General features: G+C 52.7%; 7 protein-coding genes across 7 annotated transcripts; 3 read left to right on the top strand and 4 right to left on the bottom strand.

The window, feature by feature from the left end:
• Positions 1–604: 604 nt before the first annotated feature.
• Positions 605–2,351, bottom strand: N7482_001215 (putative cysteine synthase B; the record flags this gene model as incomplete). Its single annotated transcript, XM_056683340.1, has 3 exons — positions 605–1,159; positions 1,274–2,127; positions 2,159–2,351. 3 exons carry the CDS (start codon positions 2,349–2,351, stop codon positions 605–607), a joined length of 1,602 nt encoding a protein of 533 aa, XP_056546946.1.
• Positions 2,352–3,661: 1,310 nt separating this feature from the next.
• On the top strand, positions 3,662–5,693 carry N7482_001214 (MDR family MFS transporter; the record flags this gene model as incomplete). The annotated part of the gene is made up of 6 exons (XM_056683339.1): positions 3,662–3,796; positions 3,898–4,074; positions 4,129–4,903; positions 4,967–5,222; positions 5,271–5,324; positions 5,375–5,693. The coding sequence occupies 6 exons, from the start codon at positions 3,662–3,664 to the stop codon at positions 5,691–5,693; spliced, it is 1,716 nt and encodes a 571-aa protein (XP_056546945.1).
• Positions 5,694–6,296: 603 nt separating this feature from the next.
• Positions 6,297–10,996, bottom strand: N7482_001213 (uncharacterized protein; the record flags this gene model as incomplete). Its single annotated transcript, XM_056683338.1, has 4 exons — positions 6,297–8,982; positions 9,040–9,862; positions 9,954–10,574; positions 10,627–10,996. The coding sequence occupies 4 exons, from the start codon at positions 10,994–10,996 to the stop codon at positions 6,297–6,299; spliced, it is 4,500 nt and encodes a 1,499-aa protein (XP_056546944.1).
• A 2,945-nt stretch (positions 10,997–13,941) lies between these two features.
• N7482_001212 (60S ribosomal protein uL30) lies at positions 13,942–15,606 on the bottom strand (the record flags this gene model as incomplete). Its single annotated transcript, XM_056683337.1, has 4 exons — positions 13,942–14,401; positions 14,458–14,624; positions 14,845–14,956; positions 15,590–15,606. 4 exons carry the CDS (start codon positions 15,604–15,606, stop codon positions 13,942–13,944), a joined length of 756 nt encoding a protein of 251 aa, XP_056546943.1.
• A 310-nt stretch (positions 15,607–15,916) lies between these two features.
• On the top strand, positions 15,917–16,769 carry N7482_001211 (ESCRT-II subunit protein SNF8; the record flags this gene model as incomplete). The annotated part of the gene is made up of 2 exons (XM_056683336.1): positions 15,917–16,389; positions 16,457–16,769. 2 exons carry the CDS (start codon positions 15,917–15,919, stop codon positions 16,767–16,769), a joined length of 786 nt encoding a protein of 261 aa, XP_056546942.1.
• Positions 16,770–17,320: 551 nt separating this feature from the next.
• On the bottom strand, positions 17,321–18,548 carry N7482_001210 (TDA10 family protein; the record flags this gene model as incomplete). Its single annotated transcript, XM_056683335.1, has 5 exons — positions 17,321–17,472; positions 17,532–17,647; positions 17,701–17,724; positions 17,779–18,281; positions 18,393–18,548. 5 exons carry the CDS (start codon positions 18,546–18,548, stop codon positions 17,321–17,323), a joined length of 951 nt encoding a protein of 316 aa, XP_056546941.1.
• Positions 18,549–19,220: 672 nt separating this feature from the next.
• Positions 19,221–22,048, top strand: mfp (putative peroxisomal multifunctional beta-oxidation protein (MFP); the record flags this gene model as incomplete). The annotated part of the gene is made up of 3 exons (XM_056683334.1): positions 19,221–19,376; positions 19,429–19,656; positions 19,733–22,048. 3 exons carry the CDS (start codon positions 19,221–19,223, stop codon positions 22,046–22,048), a joined length of 2,700 nt encoding a protein of 899 aa, XP_056546940.1.
• Positions 22,049–22,243: the final 195 nt, after the last annotated feature.

Raw genomic sequence — 22,243 nt, 5'->3', positions numbered from 1 at the left:
TGTCTCACAGTCGGGTTCGAAAAAGACCATCGTACCCCACGAATACAAGGCTATGAGGTCATATTGATTGAAGATGGGGTGAGGTTGCTTAGCGCCGGAGGGGAGCGGTACCTCAGTCATCTATAGGGACAGGCCGGTGGGACGCCCATCTTAGCTCCGTCGTCGATGCTTGACGTCGCCCGTTCCCTGAATACAACAGCATGACTAAGGGAGGTACTACAAGGAGGAAGCAACTAAAATCCAGAACCCCTGGTGGGAGGATCTTGGGTCGAAGTGTGTAGGGTTGTATGCACCAACACAGCGAAGCAAATGGATGGCTATCATTGTTCCAGAAAATCAGTCAAGTATGGAACTATAGATGCAAAAAATAGAGTCCCCGGGGCAAAGGGCCAAATTAACAAATCTCACGCGTTTCAAGAGCCCAATCGTGTCCAATCGTACATGCAGAGTCAAAAGCTGCCCGTGTCTCTGTTCCGCATCGGGACTAGCGCTGCACATGGCCAGCTCTAACCCTACATTCCCCATTCCTGCCTGCAAAGTCGATGACGATCCTCATCTGCGCCATCGTGGACAACAGTCGCGATGTTATGTATTGTCTCTTCAATCAAGGGGGCACTGCCGAAACAGATACCGTCGACGCAATGGGCATCTTGCTCGCGGGGCAGTCCGCCGACACCGAAACCTCGGGCCCCGTGGTCTCACTCCCAATGCCATACATCCGCAGCGCGTGGTGGCCTCCGCGCACGCTGTCTGCATCAAGCCCCTTGGCTCGAAGCACGCTGGTGGCCACGCGTGCCGTGTTCCCATCGTAGCAGACCACCAGAACGTGATGGGAACCAAGGTCCGAAACCAGGCGCGCGTCCCCGAAGGTCTGTTCTAGCTCCACCCACTGCGCCTCCAGCACTGCCGGGTCCGAAAACGGTGACACTGTGTGAGGCCCTAGGCTGGAGAGTGGCACATTGATTGACTCCGGGAGGTGCCAGGCTTGAAAGTCGGCAGGTTTGCGCAGGTCGAGGACTCGGTGCTGCGGCTTCAGGGTGATCTCGCTGAGCGGCGTTTGGGCGAGGGGTCGCGGGGAGCCGTAGACTTGGGGGAGTACTTCTAGGGCGTCTCGCTCCCAGGCTTCATCGTACCGGTGAAGGTCAACCTTGGTGAGGCGCTGCCGCGTCAAAAGGGGTTAGCGGAATCGGCCAGGATTGAATGGGTCGACGATCTGACGGGGGATCTACTGCAGGGATCCACGAGATGCTATCATCGGCGGGGGAGATCTTACCTCGTTGCGGATGGCCGGGAATTCTGCAGCCCCAAGCTTCTGGAAATACTCATCGATGTACTGGTAGGGCAGGTCACAGCACAGGAAGACGCAGTGCGTGACGCCGTCCGGTCCGGCCAACTCAGAGACCTTCCCTTCTGCCTTGCGCTTGGAAAGCATCTGGAAGAGTCCTTGCAAGTTGAATCCGGACGACGGGCCACACACCAGCCCCTCACGGCACAGCTTCAGCGACAAGGTGTACGAGTCGGAAGATCCAACCTCTTCAATTGTATCCACTGCCTCTTTCCAGGGAAACTCGACAGGTCGCATCAGGGCGAATGACCGGGGACCAGGCACCCGGTCACCTGGAGCAGTGCAGACTCCGAGTCTCACCACGGAGGGCTTGACGCCCTTGAAGTATGTTCCCAGGCCAGTCATGGTGCCAGACGTGCCCATGCCGGCGCAAAGGACGTTGATCTCGGGCAATTGTTTGAAGATCTGAGGGCCTGTCCACCGCATGTGCGACTGCCAGTTATTGTTGTTCTCGTACTGGTTGGGATTGACGATATCATCAGACTCCTTGGCCATACGGCGAGCACTTTGAATACCGCCACGTTCATCAGCGGGCTCTGGTTGTGATGGGCCGCCGAAGAGTGTGATGCTCAAGCCGAAGAACTGCATCAACTTCAACTTGGCATCGCTGGTCTTGTTGCTCAGGAACGCCCGTGTGTCCTGAACGCCGTGCATGACCCGGGCGATCATCGACATCGAGATCACCGTTGAACCAGAGCTATACTCGATAATGGTGTTGGTTTTATTTGGAACAACGCTTGATTCGAGCATATTTAAAGCTGACCTCCCATTAACCTTGGCCGCTGTATAGAGGTGTGTCTGGGGATGTCTTACCTGGCATAGCCTTGACATTGTTGGCCGGGTGCATGGTCATCATCTTAGCATATATTCGGACTCCATCATGGAAAAATGGGTTCAGATGCTCTGGTAGCTCCACCAAAGGCAAGGGAGGTTGGCAGTCAGGATCAAAATACTTCTTCAGCGAGTCTGGCCCGAAGTATACATTGCGCTCGTTGGAGTTGGACATCGTGTTACTTTGAGGTGGGCCGGTCATCTTGCTGAAACCTCCAATGCCCATAATATGAGGGCTGGTGGAAAAACAGGGGAATCTTTTCGTGTTGAGATACCAGGAAGAGCAGCGCGGGCATTTCCAGACAGATATAGTTCTATAGCGGCATCAGGCCCCTTCCTATCCGGCCGTGTTCGCTTGGCGCCCAAAAGGTAGAACCACGCGAAACACGCGAGGTTTACTCTTACAGCCCCACTGTGTGAGAAGTTAAAGCGACACGAACAGGGCATTCAGATAGAGGGGTTTTGCGGCGGGGGTCCTGTGCTCTCCACCAGACGCTGCAACCGCATAATGGCCTCTCTGCAGTGACAATGAATGGGGCAGGAGCGGGCAGCGATCGCGAGAATGTCTCGCGGCCCACTTCCATACAGCCGGTCTGGCTGAAGTAGTTGAATACATATTGTCCGTAGGACCCACCGTACGAGCAATAGTCCCCAGAGACACCAGTCGGCTCTGGTCAAGGCATAGAGCCGCGTCAAGAAAACAGGATGGGGAAATATGAAAGCGGCAGGATCACCCGCGGCGACCGAGTCAATGGCGCCTCCGCCGTGGCATTCCCAGGTCTTTCTGGGTCTTCTGTGGTTGTGGAGGGGCTCATCAAAAGTAATCTTCTGAAAAACTTCCTCTGCGATTCGTGACTGCGCTCGTGTGGCATGGCACATCGAGCTGCTGTATCCCGCTCTCCCGTCGGTCTTGGCTGTCACATTTTCAAGACCTTGGGAGACATACTACTACTTCAACATCCAAGGTCCTCGAATCTTCGACACGAGGATTAAGACAAATTTTTCTACAGGTCATCAACGGTGTGATTCCGAGGGTGCTCGCCGGATCGGAGATATTATGCGATCCCACGCTATAATTGTATAGTTCGGTGATTAATAATGTGTTGCGCAGAGCGGGACGGGTACCTTGAGAGTGTTTGAGCAGATTCCAACCCGGCTTGGCTGCAGATCGGCGGCTGTCAAGGTTCTTTCCGTCGATCGCTGTCGTTTTGGGTCGTGCAGTGATCGAGTACGGAGTAGGTCTCGAAGCAATATCCGAGCGATGCAGACGAAGGCCGCGGACGCCATCCGAAATGCGGTCAGTCGCTTGGCTGTTTGATCCAATTATTTTTTATTTTGCTTGTCCTCAGAACGAATTCCCGAGTCCAACCCGTCCGTCGCCATTCTGAATGCAGCTGACTTCTTCAAGAGTCTCCTTGACGCTTCTTTCCTTTGGTAATTGCTGCTGGGGGCTCGCACTGCGGGACTCGGCTGTCTGTACACGCCATGCCCGGAGTTCTTGAACATCCACCAGCCCTCTCCAATCCCGATAGCTCGGGAGTCGATTTGGCAGACAAAAATGGGACCCGCGTGATGTTCAACGAACAGACTAATTATGTCCCCAAGCGTACCATTATCACGGTAAGTCTGAATGTCTATCGCGGCTATTTGGAAAATAGATGTCGCTAGTTCATCCAAGCCGGTGCAATCCGTTGGGAATAGTTCGTTCTAACCGCGGTTAGATCTTTCTGGCCTGCTCTAGTGTTGACTTGCTTGCTTTGATGGACCAGACGATGCTGGCGGCGTCATTGTCCATCATTGGAAATGCATTGGGTGCGAGCGACCAGACATCCTGGATCTCCGGGGGTACTTTGTGTAAGCTGCCACCCAGAATTGATCCCGAAGCTCCTCAAAAAAGAGTAAAGGGGGCTAAACAATGATGTTTCTGGCACAGTACATCGACATGTTTCCAGCTGCTCTACGGCAAACTTTCCGACATCTGGTCGCGGAAGTTGGTGCTCTTCGTCGGCCTCGCCATCTTCTTCTTCGGCTCGCTTGCTGCCTCGCTGTCGCAGACGGTCACCCAGCTCATTATATTTCGAGCATTCACGGGTGTCGGCGGCGGAGGGCTGATGACTGTCGCCCAAATGATCGTGAGCGATGTCGTTCCTCTCCGGGAGCGAGGGAAATACCAAGGAATCCTCGGCGCTGTGGTTGCCATTGCGAACGGCATTGGTCCTGTGATCGGCGGTGCACTGGCATCGATCTCAGAAGACTCGTGGCGATGGATCTTCCGGCTGAACCTACCATTGACAGCCCTCACAACGCTCTGCGTGCTCTTTTTCATGCCATTGCGAAAAGTGGAGGGCGATTGGAGGCTTAAGTTGAAGGCAGTTGATTGCTTCGGGGGCCTGTTGGCACTTGGAGGCACGTCTGTGTTTCTGTTGGGTCTGAATTGGGGAGGTGGAGAATACAAGTGGTACTCGGCACATGTTGTTGCGACTTTGGTCATCGGCTTTGCCATCTCTGTTGCTTTTGTTGCTTGGCAATGGAAGGGCACGAAGGTACCATTAGTTCCAATGCACATCTTCAAGAGCAGGACTGTCAATGGAGCTTGCTTGACCATGTTCGTCAACGGATGGAACTTCTTGGTTCAGATCTACTACATTCCCACCTTCTACCAGCTGGTGTTTGGGTACTCGACGGTCATCTCAGGCGCGATGTTGCTTCCAATTACCTTGATGCAGAGTATGTCTATCTCATGCCCACGCTTCTTTACTGCAACCATACTAATATTTAATTTCCTTGCAGCCCTCAGCAGTACTCTCTCGGGTCTTATCGTTCATTGGGTCGGTCGCTATCGTGAATGCATCCTATTTGGCTGGGTCATCTGGGCAGTTGGGCTCGGGCTTTTCTCAACACTGGATGAATCCTCTGGGAAGGCAAAGCAGATTGGATATGGCATTTTGACAGGTATTGGTGTCGGTAACACCCTGCAGCCATCTCTTATTGCAGTCCAAGCGGGTGTCGAACGACGGGACATGGCTGTTGTCACCTCGTTCCGGAAGTATGTTTACCTCCCCCATGTAGGTTTTCCGCATCTAACAATCATTAGTTTTGTCCGAAACCTCGGAGGCACTCTAGGCCTTGCAATTGCCGGAACAATTATGTAAGTTAGCAGCATAAACGTCTATCCATTGTACCTTCTGACCTCTCCAGTAACAATATCATCGCATCCTCGATTTCGGTCCTCGATCTCGACCAATCTGAATCACGGGCGCTCCTCTCAAGTCCACAAACCTACCTGTCCAACCAGCCTGCCGATGATGCCAAGCGCATCCGCAGCGTGCTCATTCCGGCCTACAGGAAAGGTTTCCGGATCATATTCATTATTGGAGCGGTGTTGGCGGCACTAGCGTTCTTCTTGGCATTCTGGCTCATGCCACAGATTGGTCTGAAGCGAGATGACGACGAAAAGCTGAAGGAGGAGGGGAAGAAGCGGGTCAACGGAGAACTAGACGAGGAAAAGAGGGGCTGATAGGTGGGAACCGGCCTTCCATGGGGTATGTACAGTAGGAAGGGCTCAGGCGGAGCATGAAATGCAAACAATTCTAGGTACCTTGTGAGCTAGTTATATGTACAGTTTTCGGGGACACTTTCCTTGGGACGAAAAGCACCGAAAATAGATACGATAGACCAAGGTGGTGAACTGTATACGCCGTTACCGAAGAAGCTTCGGCGGCTGGATATCTGTTATGTCAAACAAAGCCTTGAATAATCCAGACTTGAAGAGAAAAAGCTCATGCTCGCCGGGTACAGGGGATCTGGCGGATAGCGAATTCGATGGAGCAGCACCTTTTCAAGAAATACACCAAAGAGATGCTTCAGATCGGCATGGGAAGGGCAAAAGATAAACTCTCGAGTATTCTGGGTGAGAACGGCAAAGACGCTGATGATATAACGTCGGCAGAGATAGCAGATGAAGCCGATTCATCTCTCTAAACAATCTCTCCTATGCCCGAGCGACCTCCCCGAAGAGCGCAAAGAATTTCCTATGCCGATATCCTTGCCCAATGAAAATAGTCCAAGGACCCCTGTTGAGCTGCCTCTTATTGTGATTTGTTTCATTGGTAGGCACGGGTCAGTTATCAAGCGAGATTTGGGAATGTGACCTGGCCAACATTTGTATTTTCGGCTCAGTCTCTGTCATTTCACCTTGATATGACAAAACACCTTGCAATTTCCTTTCCCAATTCCAGCCCAGTCTGAAATTAGACAATCCAATGGCAGCTGCTAGTGATGCTCCGAAAGATGCCCGAGGGGGCAGATTCCGATCTGTGGGACTCCGACCCCTTTCGTGTGATACTTCTATCAAGTTCACGATATCATCCCAGCCGCATTCCTCAGCCAGCTCCAGCGGGGTGAGACCATACTCTCCGCTTGCATCAGGATCCAGCCCGGCATCGTTCAGCAGCATCTCGACCACCGCTCCTCGTCCCGCCTCAACAGCGATGATCAGTGGATTGCGGCCATCTTGGTCTACTCCTGCCAGAGAAGCACCCGCGGTCAGGAGGGCTTCTACCACTTCCAAATGGCCATTCTCCACCGACCGCATCAGCGGGGTCATCCTATCCTTGTCCTCAGCGTTTGCGTCAGCACCTTCACTGAGGAGTATCTCCACCACTGCAAGGCCTCCGGTTTCTGCGGCACGGCAAAGTGGGGTTTGGCCATTACTATCCTTACAATCAAGGTCAACAACCTTCCTCGTTGAGAGGATTTGAGCCACGATAGTCGGAGAGCCACCCGAAGCAGCCCATAGCAGGGGCGTTCGTCCTTCGCCATCCGGTACATTGAGGTCTACACTTTCCACGGCAAGAAGACGTTCAACCGCGGCGTTATGGCCGCGTCCACAAGCCCAAGAGAGAGGGGTTCGGCCACTTTCGTTCCTATGGTTGGAATCCACCCTGTCATCGAGAAGCAGCACTTCGACGACATCTGCCCATCCCTCCCGTGCAGCAAGGGTTAGGGGAGTGGCCCCCTTAGTATTCTTGGAATTTGGGTCTACACCCGGTATTGTAAGCAGAAGCTCCACCACGGAGGCGCGTCCGTATTGGGCAGCTGTTGCTAGTGGTGTGTTGCCAGTGTCTAGATCATGCGGGTCCGAGTCAACTGTAGCATTCCGAAGTAGTCGTCTCACAACTTCTTCATGCCCATTCTGTGCTGCAAGAGCCAGGGGGGTGATACCAAAAGAATCCGTGTGGTTAGCGTTGACTCGGGGAATTTCCAAAAATAGTTTCACTACCGATTTGTGCCCCCAAAATGCGGCGAGCGAAAGAGGAGTCAGTCCTTTCTTGTCCTTGTGGTCAGGATTCACACGACTATCACCGAGGAGGAGGCACACCGTATTCTGATGTCCTCCCCCGGCCGCCAATGATAATGCTGTCTGCCCCTGGGCGTTTTCAGGGTTGGGATTGACATTTTGGTGACTGAGAAAGAGAGATACCACTTCTTCATAGCCATATTTTGCGGCAGATAACAGCGGCGTGTTCTCAGTACTATCCCGATGATCCGCATCGGCACCATGTTCCAGGAGGACTTTCACCGCCGCGGTAAAACCATTTGAAGCTGCGCGAGAGAGCGCTATATTTCGATCGTCAATCGCCGGCGGGGAGCTGGAGTTTAAAAGTAGCTCCACGGTTCCAGCATGTCCTTGGCCTGCCGCTGATACGAGTGGAGTTTCTCCATCGCCATTCTCGCAGTTGACATCGACTTGGTGGAGAAGAAAAACCTTTATCACCTCTTCATCCCCGTTAGACGCGGCTAAACACAGAGGTGTTTGTTTTGCAGCATCCATATGGTTGAAGTCAACTCTGCGGCGCATGAGCAGATCCACAATCTTTCCGTGCCCATTATCCGCAGCCAGGAACAAAGCGGTTTGGCCGTCGTCATCTTCACAGTCCGGATCAACCAGGCTATTCTCAATTAATGCCTCCACAACGGCAGCATGTCCATGAGCAGAGGCCCAAAGTAGAGGTGTTCGGCCAGAACTATCCTTCACATCAGGGCGAAACTTGCAAAGCAAGAGCCGCACAGTCTTCTCAAGCCCGAAATACGCAGCAACATGGAGTCCCGTCATTCCTCGAGGACTGCGCTCACTGCGTGCTTGGCTGCGTTCGGCGAACATGGCCTGGGCTGAGCTAGATAAACAGTTCTCGTCCTCCAGAAGTTTCAGCACCAGGGATGTCTCCTCAAACAACGCGGTTCGTACGTGGTAGCTCCAATTCCGCGCCGCGTAATCGTACAATGCATATTGGTCCAGTCGTGCCATGAATGCCATGCCGGTCGGGCAGGGGCCACTGTCGAAGTTATCAAATGTTAAATACCTGAGAGTAGTCTCAGCGATTCTTTCGTGTGCATCATGAAACCATTCTCCCCATGTCCGCTCGAAGTACTGCTGCGTTGTGTAGTGAACCAAGCGGATTGTCCCCTGCTCCCCATCCACGATGACTAGACCTTTGCAGACGCTCACCATCAGGCCCATATCTGGAACGCTCATTTGATCGAACTCTGTATGCTTCTCTTTCACTGCTAACGCATGCTGAAGCTCTGTCGCGAGGAGGAGTCGCCGACTACAGCAAATCCAGGAGAGGACCTTTAAAGCAAGTTCGCGCAAACCCTGCCTTTGACTGTGAATGTTGTTCATGGCTTCCAAGTACGATTTATCGTAGCCATCGAAGCCTCTAGGAAGGCTCTTAAGCGTGTCCTTTACGTCCCTTATGGATATTTTATCCAGCAATGTGGTCAAGTGCAGCTTAGCGAGGAGAAACCTATGGACTCCGTTAGCTTCTTTGCCACCGCAGAGGAATTATTCATGGCACACAGACATTCCATCGATAGCCTCGATGATTCCAGTCTTGATTTCATCCTCCAACCCCGGGGTTTCGGAGACAAACGCCGGTAACTCCCTAATATGCGACTTTAAGAACCGCACAACGTCACCTTCTGCTGCCCGAATATCGATCAATATACTTTGCTTGAATTCACCTGCAATCTCTGGGACAAAACGAGAGGTAGCAAAGATGTTAATTTTGGTTTTTTCTTGAAGGGTGAAGATGTCTCGAACAAGCTGCTTTGGTGGGCTTTCCGACAGCAGCAACTCATCGAGAGCATCGACCACAATAAAGGTCCGTCGGAAATGAGAGATCGTGTCCTGTAAAGCATCCGCTATTTCGCGAAAACTCGGTCGATCACCAGCTCGTTTATGACGATTGTACATACTGTTGACCATCTCAGGGGTGTACGCCAGCTGTCTGACGAGTTGCCTCAGTAAGCTCAGAAAGATACAGCTGCGGGTTTGCTCTGCCTCATTTTGAACGCTGCAATATATGCACGCAATACCCACAGCAGGATTGCCCTCAAACCGTGATCGCAGATGATCCACTACCACCGCTGTCATGACCGTCTTTCCCGCGCCAGGCATTCCTCTGCAATAGACGGTCTTATTTCTTTCACCTATCCACTCTTGGAATTCGGTCGTTTCCAGCAGCCACGTCCCGGTTCCTTCTTGACGTTGGCTTAGGTTGTCTGTCTGTTCAGAGCCATAGTCCTTGGATGACAGCCAGATGAGTAGCTCATTTTCCTGGGTGGCGGTTACCGATGAGCCAATTATGGATACACTCGTCTGGATATTTGATAATACGTCCAATACTATATCCCGATAGTCAGTCGACGGCTTGAATCAATGGAAACAAAATGCATTCTAGGGACCGTAGTACATCGACGGCAAGTCCGAGCTAACCTTCTTTCATTTCCACAACCTTCGCCGCGTGAACCTCCTGCGGAAGAATCACGCGAAGCAGGTCTTTGGCATATGCGGCAGCTGCTACCGCCGCATATGGCTGCCAGATATCGTTTTTGTGCGTGTCGGAGTAGTCGCTAATTCCCCGGATAACCAAACAAGGGAAGTTATCCATGAGCCCTGCAGCCTCCATCTCAAAACATGCCACATTCCAGGCCTTACGCAGTTCATCTCTATACCGAGGATCCTTTATGACTGCGTTCCCCGATGCGATCAACCCGTAGTGCACCACGGGTCCATCAGAGTTCCTAGGAGCGCGGGTTTCAGTCAAATTCACGTCACAGTGCGTGCAGTCTTCTTCGCCCTCGTGGTCATAATCTACTTGGTACAAACGATCAATGTCCCTCCCAGGAAATTGATAAGCCTGAAAAACCTCCCGTTTCTCGGAAAGCCGGGCGACATCGGTGATATAGCGATTCATCTCTCCCCCACCGAAAAGGTGGTCTGACCTTAACAACTTCATCGCATTTAACAGCATCGTCGGTGGTTTATTTAGGTGGGACCTCTTATGAAGCTTTCCATCGGCTTTTCGCTGCCCTAGATCATAATGGACCACTCCACCTGGTGGAGTAAGTGATCCGTTCGAGGATTAAATCGGCTCAGACAGTCTCACCTTGATCTCCCTTCGGTTGACTTACAAGCACATCCCCCAATCGAATATCTTCAGCGGGCTTTCCAAAGTGGGAGGGGTTCGGAGCCGCACCCCCAATGCCTACCATCAGCCCGAAACGGATACTGTGAAAGGTGCGGATCATATTCGTTGCGGTTTGTGCCGCAGCTCCGACCCCGTATACGGCTGGAAATGCGATGACCACGTTATGCCCTGCCATCTCCCCGAGGAGGTACATATTGTCATCCTTTTCGGCAGCTGGGAGCCTTTCATGTTCCTTGTCAAACAAGGCTCGTGAGGCGTTTAATTCGCATTCCAATACGCACACCCACCCGACAGTGTAGGCATCGTGAGTGAGTTTTTCATGACCCATGGCCACGAGACGATCCTCAATGCAACAAGGGACGACTCGAGTCTGGTCGTGGAAAGGAGATGACGAGCTTCACTTGTGCGAAGGAAGCGTCCCGTCAGCCGCTCAGGATTCCAGCCCCTATTTTGGGACTAGCGGTGGCCAAGAGTATCCAAGCCACATTGAGGATGGTGAGATGAGGGGAAAGAAGCAAAGAAAAAGAATCCCTGTTCGTTCTCCAATGGTTGGCTGCATACTCCGTACATTAGCAGCCAGGTCAAGGGATAGCGCTTACCTAGCACCCTCGCAAGCATGCAGAGTTTTCACCGGCTAAGCTTCAACTTGTGAGGCATATCTAGGGTTTATCAGCTATATCTTCTCTTCCTACAAGGACTTCGTCCGGCTGAAATTACGGTGCGATATCTACAGATAAGGTCGTATTCAAATACGGTATGCGGTGATACATGCGGTAATGGCACTTCACCAGAAATCATTGTTGCCCGATGGCGGTAATAGTCCGCCATGCCTGCTTAGGGCGAAGCGGCCTGAAGGGACTGAAGTTTAGGGCTAGAAGTCAAGCGTCAACAAGAGGATGAGAAGAGGATGACTAACAGTGCTGGTTGGGTGCAGAATAAGGGGCAGTAACGTAATTCCCGGTCGTTCCGAACACCCACCCCCATTAGGAAATTTTGAATATTAATATCTCAACCAAAACACATGAATTTGACCTTAATCTAGCGGTTTTTACAATAATTAACCTTATGTCCGACCTACCCGCACCTACTACACTTCGGTGGAGCTTTTCTGATTAGCTGAGCTAGTTGAATAGCCTCATCGCCCTGCGGCTGCACTACTACTAGAGTGTCTTTAATTGGCTAATTCAGCTGCTAAACTAGCTGTAGGCCCTCTTCGACCGTAAGGCCTCCTTCGTGTACTATCTGTTGTTTAGATCGTATGCGTTTTTGGCGTATTTTCTGATTCGCTATGTGTAGATCGCTGTTTTCCTGTACTAATAGTGCGGCCCCGTAAAGCGATATGCAAGCGCCTTTGATAATCTAATCTAGTACGGTTTTTAATAGGCTCGGAGGGCTATTTGACCGATATCTTAATAGATCCTTTAATATCGAAGCTGATTTTTATAATTAGATTACCGTTCTAGGTGTTTTTGGGCTAAATTAGCTATAGCTAGTGGTTAGCCTGCTATTTAGTGGCGATGGCGTTCGGAGTAAGATATTAAGCTTCGAAAGCACTCGATCTACGTCGACCGGAATAAGACCAGTAGCAGCGAAGCTATTTTGAATAATATAAGGTTGAAAGGCCTCCGTACGCGCCCGGGCGTACTCTGCGAGGAAATCGAATTTATCGATATAGTTATATGACGCCCGAGCTAGATCGCTTACGTAGCGACCGTATATACGTTTTAATATAGCAAAACACCTAACATTAAGCGGTTATAAAAGATACGAAGAGTGCGGAGGTATATAAAGTAGTATAATATGATTTTGTGTGTAGATCTCGTCGAATTGAGGTATAAGATAGCTACCGTGGCCATCAAGAATTAAGAGTCGATATTTCCCCTTCGTACGTGTCGTCGTCGCTAGAATGAATAGCTTCTGTAGCCACTAAAGGCCAATTTCATCGGTAGTCTAACCGTTTAGCGAGACCTCGATACGCTAATCTTTTAGAAGATAAAACTTTTCATCGAACTATAACGCTATAAAGTTTTTGCTTTTAAATATTACGTACGGTAGTAGCGAATAGCCACTAGCGCTCACTGCTTCGACCGTAGTAACCTATTTACGATTACCCGGTTGTAAAATCGATCGCCGACCGTAATATTCCGCCCTTGTAATAACCTTTTATGTAGCTATAATCCCTATAGCGAAGCCGGTCTCGTCAAAGTTATAGATATCCTCCGGTTAGATACCGTTCGCGTCGATAATATCTTATACGGTCGTAAACCAAGCTCGTAGTGAGATAGGGTCTTCGTTTTAGGCTCTTTGATAGTCGTAGCGCCTAGAGAAGGCTGAACGAAGCTCAGGGCGTCTTTAGACGAAGGTTGATGACTAGTTCTTGCCTACCGTAGGCGGAGGGTCTTTACTACGCGTAGCTAATAGAATATTAGCTATTTCACGTACAGTAGATGGCCTAGGCGCTGCACTACGCGTATCTATAGAGATTATCCACTTAGTAAGCGAATCCTCTTCGTATTAGGTCAATTTATAACCAGATAGGCGCTTATCGACGCGTAAGGGCTGGCCGTAGTGACGGTCGTGTAGTGTAGTGAGTGGTATTTCGTATAGCTTCGCCGCCGCGCGAAGAGAGGTGATGCGGCCATTTTTAATATCCTCTAGGGCTAATAAGATCTTGCCCTCTTGAGGGGCCAAGTTCTGTGCAGATCTAGAGCGAATTGGTGGCATGGTAGGTGGTTGAATTGGGTAGGTGGTTTAGAAGACGCGTTTTTTGAAGGGGTGTTCGGAACGACCGGGTGTTCGGATCGACCGGGAATTACGTTACAATGCAGCGGGCGGTCAAGCGGCGGCTCGGCGTCCAAAGTTACGGGTGGAAAGGCGGCCGTTTCTGGCGGCCGTTTTCACAGGTCCCTATATTCTAGTTGTAAACAGTTGGGTACAGATGCTGATTGAGTGGAGAGCAGGTGGAACACGTCGAATTTCCTTCATCTTCCCTAGGGAAAAGCTAAGGTCTTGCCCCTCCCTTCTACACTGAGTCTTCTAAAGCTCACTCTACGTTGAATAGCTTCTACGAAGCATGAATGCAATTGCGGGTTGTCTGAAGCATTGAATTACCGGAAATCCCAGAGCATAGTATCGCTAATTGACAGAAGACATACACAGCCCATGTATGCAAAACAAACAACCCACAAGGTATAACGTTAAAATATTTTTTGAGATTGAGTCACTTCATGATTACATGTTGCGCCTCAACGAAGCCCCTTTTCAGAAGAGAATCTAGTTCATCTGGCGGATGAGGCCGTTGATGTTCTCCTCACGGTTACCGAGGTCACCACCCTGGATGTAGTGCTTGAACTTGCGGGTGCGGAAGCCACCGTTGGGGTTGGACAGCTTGAAGGGCCACAGGAAGTTGTTGGCCTGCTTGAAGTTGGGGCCAACGGTGTAGATCTCGTGGATCAGATCCTCCATGCAGACAATGCCGTACTTGCCGAGGTTCTCCTCGATAATCTGGTTGTCGGTGAGGGCAACACGCTGCCTGTCAACCTTGCCGTAACCGCGCTTGTACAGGAGCTCACGGACGGACTTCAGGTTGGGGTAACCGTAGGCAATGTAGGGGTTGACAATGGTCAGCATCTCCTGGGTGGCCTTGGTCAAGCGGATGAAGGTACCGCTGTTGATCTGGATCAGACGGAGCAGCTGCAGGATCTTGCGGGGCTTGGGAGCAATCTTGTTGATACTAAAGGATCGGGTTAGCGAGGTGTCACATGCAAGCGGTTATAAAATTTGACGTACCCCTTGATACGGACAACGAAGACCAGCTTGGGCTCGTCATCAACGTAGAAGTTACCCTCCTGGCGGGCAGCGCGGGCCAGGCGGATCTTCTCACGCTCAGCATCGCGGTACTCCTTGACGTAGGACTCAGCGCGCTTGAAGATAACGCCACGCTTCTCCTTGTTGGCCTGATTGGAAACTCAAGTCAGCACGAGGTTCTCCAATGATGTTGGTGTCAAGACAAGCGTAGGTAGCATCAACAAAGTATCAGACCCGAAAGATGGTTGACATGCGACAGCATTGACCATTGGTCTAGTCGCGTGGTTGGTGTTGTCATCACGTTGTTGGAAAGGAAGTAAAGGGCAAAAGTCAAATGCAAGGGTAGTGCATTTGGGAAGATGAACCGACCTTCTTCTTCTCCTCGGTCTCAGCACGGCGCTCAGCGCGGGCAGCCTCCTGGCTCTTGCGCTTCTTCAGGAGGGTCTCGGGGACGAGGACCTGGTCCTGGGTGGGAACGGAGCTGGTGTGGGGGTTAGTATAGTGCGTCCATGCGATCATGTATGACATGAAACAATCCGTCGAGTGTAAAGAACTGTAGCATAGCGCCACATTCTCAACTGGAAGGCAAATAGAAAACAATAACTCGACGAATGGATTTAATCAGTGAGGGTAATGACAAGAACGGGGTTCACGGTCATTTTACTACTAGCTGGCATATTCCAGCACAACGTTCGTGAAAATTTCGACCACCCGGAAAATTCTGTGCCATGACCGCCCTCATCCGACAACGCCCCGGACCGAAGTCCAGGAAAATGTGTGTTGACGCTCTTCGCTCCATATGGGCAATGACTGCTTTCACCGCATCGAATGCACCGGATACGACAGCTGACAACAATGGTTTTAGAGGAGAAGGCATGGACATGCTTTCAACCTCAAGACTCCTTGGCCCTCCTTCTGTTGGCTGAATCTCTTCGCGATGTTCAAGGTCATTCAAGCAGGAAGAGGGCGCGGGAAGGATCGAGCTGGTGCTCAGCAGTCATCGCCGAGGCCGACGATGACCGTAGCATCTCCAGCGACGAGAAGGACGACTATACTGGAACCTCACAATCTCGAAGGATTGCATCAGTCAGAGGGGAATCAAGGGATAGCATACGTAGGGGTAGGGGCCATTGTGAAGGTCCGGCGAGATCGCGAGTTGGTCGGCGAAGGTTGTCGTGGAAAAGTTCGAAGGAAGAAAAGCTCGAAGAAAAGAAGAAGTAGAATTCGCTTGTGCGGGTGCCGGTTCCGCGCTAACCTGTAGGGGACTAGTGTGCACTCAAGACGCCCTACTCCCTATTAGGAATATCTTGCCCTTATCATTGCTGATTAGGGCTTATGTCCTATCAGATGACTTCATCCTCGGCGCCCCCACCTCCGGGCCCAAACACCGCGGCTTCCAGGGCAAGGGGGCTCTTGAGCATCATCCAACGGTTCTGCCACCATGTCTCGTCGTGGTGTTGGCCTGGGGGCCTTTGCTAATCGCACTCAAGCAACACAATCATTTGCCACTCATGGTGCTAACTTACGATCCACGCATCTAGCCTCCCTGCAGACCCAGCTTTCTGTCTTCCAGTCGTTACTCCATACCTTTGCCCTTGAGCATAGCTCCACCATCAAATCCAATCCTACCTTCCGAGCCGAGTTCGCGCGCATGTGCAATACGATCGGCGTTGATCCACTCGCTGCAAGCAACATCAAAGGCAAGAATGGTCGCCGTGGACTTGGCGAAGGGGGCAGTTTCTGGACCCAGATCCTGGGCGGGGACATGAACGACTTCTATTTTGAAGTCGCTGTCCGCGTCGTAGAACTATGTCGGGATACTAGGGACGAGAATGGTGGTTTGATCGGGGTGGAGGAATGCCGGAAGCAGGTGCGGAAGGGGAAGGCTATTGGAAGTGGTTTAGAAGTTTCAGAGTACGACCAGCCTCGAGCCCGAACATCAATGCTGAATTTTGACTAACACAGTGCCGTTCTCGAGTAGGGATGACATCCTCCGCGCCGTTCGATCTCTAGAACCCCTCGGCTCCGGCATCTCCATCGTCCACGTTGGTGCCAAGAACTACATCCGGTCCGTTCCAAAGGAGCTGAATACCGATCAGGCCACCGTCCTAGAAGTGATGCAAATGCTCGGATTTGTGAGCGTGTCAATGCTTCGACTAAACCTCAATTGGGAGAAGGCCCGGGCCCAAACAGTTATCGACGATTTACTTGCCGATGGCCTGGTTTGGTTAGACGCTCAGGGCCCAGAGAAGGAGTACTGGTCGCCTCAGAATTTGCTGGATGATAGTGGATGAATAATCGATGGCTACACCTCCGTTTCTCAAACACAATCACACGCGCCCAAAGATGGCCCACACTCTGGGTCGCGTCACGCCGACAGGGAAGAGTCTTACATCTACCGTCATCTGTCCAGCTCCATCGGTGGACCATTAGCCTTCAGAACCCAAGCTCTGGGATGCGCCCCATGGGAAAAGTATTGGGTATTGTCTTATCTTCGAGTCCTCGGGACTTTGGTCTGCTGGAACCTCGGCCGAACCAGGTTTCTTACTCACAACCTGCCAAACAAGCGCCCCCATCGGATCCATGAAAGAGAAAGCGTTCCTGGATGGCTGAGAACTAAGTTTGGGGCACATTATCGGGAGCGAGGGAGCACATAGTTGAATTAATGAACTAGTACCTAGAGAGTGGGCCCAGCGAGCCCATAATGATACCCGGCTATATATATATCTCCATACATGTATACAAATCACCCCTGGAATTTAGGTAGGAACGTTTGCAGTAAATTTTACTCAATGCCTGGTAACATTTGCAAGGGTGCAAGCTGTCAATGCGGTCTAAAAATAAATCAAATTTGGATTACTTCCTGAACCCTTCGATCGCGGTCCACGACCAGGCGGAGTTGTCTGCCTTGCCAATCAGAAGCAGCTGTGGGTGTGTTGCGCGGTTTGAAGACCCCTTCGCGAAGGGTTTCCGTGAAAAGTTCGTAGGAGGGATAATCTACGATTGAGATGGTCAGTCTTGAACATTCTAGCCGATGAGTGGCGGGAGACACGAACAGCCATCCACGAAACGTTTGACCTGGTCCTCGGTCATCCCGGTGCCCTTGGCAGCACGCAAGGTGCGCTCCTGCTCCTGGCGCCATTCGTAGACATATCGGAGATCCTGAGCATCACTGGAAGCGAGTCAGTAAGCTGCGCGCAGCCTCACCAACAGCTGAATACTCACATGTGAATCAGGGCATCAAGTTTGCTGCGATGTCTAGTTAGTGCCTCGAGCACTTCCACCAGGGACAGGGCCACTTACTCAGTCAGAGCATCATATCGCTTCAATGCCTCATTCACAGTTTGGACATCTTCAAACTTGACATGTCCCAGTCGCCCTTGGTAGTCGCCGCTCTCCTTTTGCCGCACCGCAGCCTCCCACTTGGCGCGAAGAGTCTGGTCATCCCAAGGACGGAAGCCAACGCACCATCCTTCAAAAATAACAACCTTGACAGTTTCCTGTCCCTCAGCATTCACGACTTCCCACTGCGCCCGAGGCACGCGATCACCTTGTCCGGCGAACGCAGACTTGTCATACTGCGGAATAGCGGTTGGCTGCTCCGCCGCGAGCGAAGCAAAGACTTGCTCACCGAGAGCAAGATCGTGAGTTGAGGGCTGACCGCGGTGTTGTAGAAGGGGATTGGTCGGGTGTGCCTGTGCTAGCGCAACTTGGTCGGCGTGGGTCAGGTAGATGTCGTCCAGCGACAGGGTCACCACGGAGAGGGAATACGGCTCGGAGCGGAGGGTGTCCTGCAATGTCGAGACCTGGTTGCATAATCAGTCGTTGATCCGAGGGGCAAGGAAACCGAGGCGTCTGGCCCGAGGCAGGGGAGAGTAATGGAGCTCGGCCGGGGCCGTTACTTCGCTGGTACGCACCAGGACAGTCTTGCCGGCGCCCTGCACCCCATTGAGCCCCAGAAAGAACGGCGGGGTATTGCAGTCGGCATTGGAGTGCTGTTCGGAGTGGATGCGCAGGCGCTCCAGCAAGAAGGGGACGCAGTATTGCGACTTGTCGTCCACGATGCCTGGCATATTGGAAGGACTATTTGCGATCGGTTACGATGGCCGGCAAGTTCTCCGACCGGCGGGAATCTGGGGTCTTTTAGACCCCCGCGGGGTAGCCTACGCGCTTCTGTTCGGTCTCTCGGGCGAGTGGTCGCACTCGCCCTGCGCGACGACTACAAAAGGCATTATGAGCCCTCATTGCTCCCCAAGATGTGCTATAGTTACGATAGTTACCTTTTAATTGGCAAAAGCAGCTGAAGGCACATGGTGATGACGTTGTCTGTCACATGCCTGAGTCAGCAGGCGGGTACTTGGTACTTGCGCCAGTATGGACGGTTGTGCGGGCGCGCATGTACCTCGCAGCGCAACTGCGAAGAGTAAGCCTGAATGATGCATTACATGCTCGTACCACAGCTCCCGAAGAAATAACACCGACAATGAGAACAGTATCGTACCAGAACGCCCAGCGTAGGCCGAGTGTCGGCATGTGAACCGACCGCATCTGCCTCGTAACAATACACTCCGCATTTCTTACCGCAGCATCCGAAGGCGAAACGTGCCGAGGTCCCCCAGCTTCGTCCGACCGAGCTTGTCTTAAACTAAACTCCCCTCCCTCTCCATCTTTTCTCCCTTCCCCAACTTCTAGTTCTACCCCAGAGACTGAACTAGTCGGACTCCTCTCTCTACACACATATCGGAATGTCCGACCTACGCTTCGATAACCAGACGGTCGTCGTCACCGGCGCCGGCGGTGGTCTGGGGAAGGCATATGCCCTCTTTTTCGCCTCAAGGGGCGCCAACGTCGTCGTAAACGACCTCGGTGGCTCGCACTCGGGTGAGGGCAAGTCATCAAAGGTAGGGGCATCTTCCGACGAGTTGGAAATCATCCACTGACATTTCCCCCTAGGCTGCAGACGTCGTGGTGGAGGAGATCCGAGCCGCCGGTGGCAAGGCTGTCGCCAACTACGACAGCGTCGAGGACGGTGAGGCGATCATTGACACTGCCATCAAGAACTTCGGCCGCGTCGATGTGCTGCTCAACAATGCCGGCATCCTCAGGGATGTCAGCTTCAAGAATATGAAGGATTCGGACTGGGATCTTATTAACCGTGTGCACACATACGGTGCCTACAAGGTACGACTGGACCTCCACCCCCGCAACCTCGGGCATGCTAGATACGTAGTACTAACATGAACCCTGCATTTCATAGTGCGCCCGCGCCGCATGGCCTCACTTCCGCAAGCAAAAGTACGGCCGCGTTATCAACACTGCCTCCGCCGCCGGTCTCTTTGGCAGCTTCGGCCAGGCCAACTACTCGGCCGCCAAGCTTGGCCAGGTCGGTTTCACTGAGACCCTGGCCAAGGAGGGTGCTAAGTATAACATTCTTGCCAACGTCATTGCGCCCATCGCTGCTAGCCGCATGACCGCCACTGTGATGCCTCCCGATGTCCTGGAGAACCTTAAGCCCGATTGGGTGGTTCCCCTCGTCGCTACTCTGGTGCACTCTTCCAACACCACTGAGTCCGGTGGCATCTACGAGGTGGGCGGTGGCCACATCTCTAAGCTCCGCTGGGAGCGTGCCAAGGGTGCTCTCCTGAAGACCGACGACTCTCTGACACCCGGCGCCATTGCCGCCAAGTGGAACGATGTCAACGACTTCTCTAAGCCGGACTATCCCAACGGAGCCGCTGACTTTATGGGTCTGCTCGAGGATGGTCTCAAGCTGCCAAGCGCCCCTAAAGCCCAGGCGCCTGACTTCACGGGCCGCGTTGCCCTCATCACTGGCGGTGGTGCTGGCCTCGGCCGCGCTTACTGCTTGCTGTTCGCCAAGTACGGCGCCAAGGTTGTCGTGAACGACTTGATGGACCCCGAGCCTGTGGTTCAGGAGATCAAGAAGATGGGTGGCGAGGCCGTCGGCAACAAGGCCTCCTGCGAGGACGGCGATGCTGTCGTCAAGTCTGCTATCGACGCCTTTGGCCGCATCGATATCCTGGTTAACAACGCCGGTATCCTGCGCGACAAGGCTTTCACCAACATGGATGACAATTTGTGGAACTCTGTCGTCAACGTCCACCTGCGCGGTACCTACAAGGTCACGAAGGCTGCGTGGCCCTACTTCCTCAAGCAAAAGTACGGTCGTGTGGTCAACACTACTTCCACCAGCGGTATCTACGGTAACTTCGGCCAGGCCAACTACGCCGCCGCTAAGTTGGGTATCCTTGGTTTCTCCCGCACTCTCGCCATGGAGGGTGCCAAGTACAACATCAAGGTCAACACCATTGCCCCCAACGCGGGCACCAACATGACCCGCACCATCATGCCTGAGGAGATGGTTCAGGCCTTCAAGCCCGACTATGTCGCTCCCCTCGTGGCCCTGCTGTGCTCTGACGCCGCCCCCGAGCCCTCCACCAAGGGTCTCTTCGAGTGCGGTAGCGGTTGGTTCGCCCGCACCCGCTGGCAGCGCTCTGGCGGCCACGGCTTCCCCGTGGACGTCAAGCTGACCCCCGAGGCGGTTGTTGCCAAGTGGAAAGTGATCACGGACTTTGATGACGGTCGTGCCGACCACCCGGAGGATGGCCAGGCTGGTCTTGAGCGCATTATGGCCAACATGTCCAACCGTGCTGGCGGCAGCGGCGAGAATGAGTTCCTCGCTAATATCGAGAAAGCCAAGTCTCTCACTGCCGAGGGCACTCCCTTCGACTATGTCGACCGCGACGTTATTCTCTACAACCTCAGCGTGGGTGCCAAGCGCACTGACCTGCCTTTGGTGTACGAGAACCACGAGAACTTCCAGGCTCTCCCCTCGTATGGTGTGATCCCTTGGTTCAACACTGCCAACCCCTGGAACCTGGACGACATTGTCAAGGACTTCTCGCCCATGATGCTGCTCCACGGTGAGCAGTACATGGAGGTCCGCAAGTTCCCCATCCCCACCTCCGCCAACACCCTCACCTACCCCAAGCTCATCGACGTTGTCGACAAGGGCAACGCCGCCGTGGTCGTGGCAGGCTACACCACCAAGGATGCTAAGACTGGCGAAGATCTGTTCTACAACGAGTCCACCATCTTCATCCGCGGCAGCGGCGGCTTTGGCGGCTCTCCCAAGCCCACGGCTGCCCGGCCAAAGGCTGCTACTGCGGCCTACAAGCCCCCCAAGCGCGCCCCCGATGCCGTTATCGAGGAGAAGACCTCCGAGGACCAGGCTGCGCTGTACCGCCTGAACGGCGACCGCAACCCGTTGCACATCGACCCCGAATTCAGCAAGGTCGGCGGCTTCAAGACTCCCATCCTGCACGGTCTGTGCTCGCTCGGTGTCTCCGGCAAGCATGTCTTCGCCAAGTACGGTGCCTTCAAGAACCTCAAGGTCCGCTTTGCCGGCGTCGTGCTTCCCGGCCAGACTCTCAAGACTGAGATGTGGAAGGAGGGCAACACCGTCCTCTTCCAGACCACCGTCGTTGAGACTGGCAAGCCTGCCATTACTGGCGCGGGTGCTGAGCTGCTTGAGGGCGCGAAAGCTAAGCTGTAAAAAAATGGAATCTTCGGCTGAAGCGATATACCATGGCGTGCGAGCTGGGATTCTCGAGTCAGAGTGTGGCTTCTTGATTGTATATACATAACTCTTTTACGTTATTTCTGTGTTTTTGTAGTATCCTTTCATTGAATGACATCTTATTCTCTATAACCCTTTTCCTTTTATTTTTATTTTTATTTTTATTTTTCT

This window comes from Penicillium canariense, assembly GCF_028826845.1.
Source record: "Penicillium canariense strain IBT 26290 chromosome Unknown utg000001l_segment0_segment0, whole genome shotgun sequence".
NCBI classification, from domain to species: domain Eukaryota; kingdom Fungi; phylum Ascomycota; class Eurotiomycetes; order Eurotiales; family Aspergillaceae; genus Penicillium; species Penicillium canariense.
This window is presented reverse-complemented; position numbering and strand designations above follow the sequence as displayed.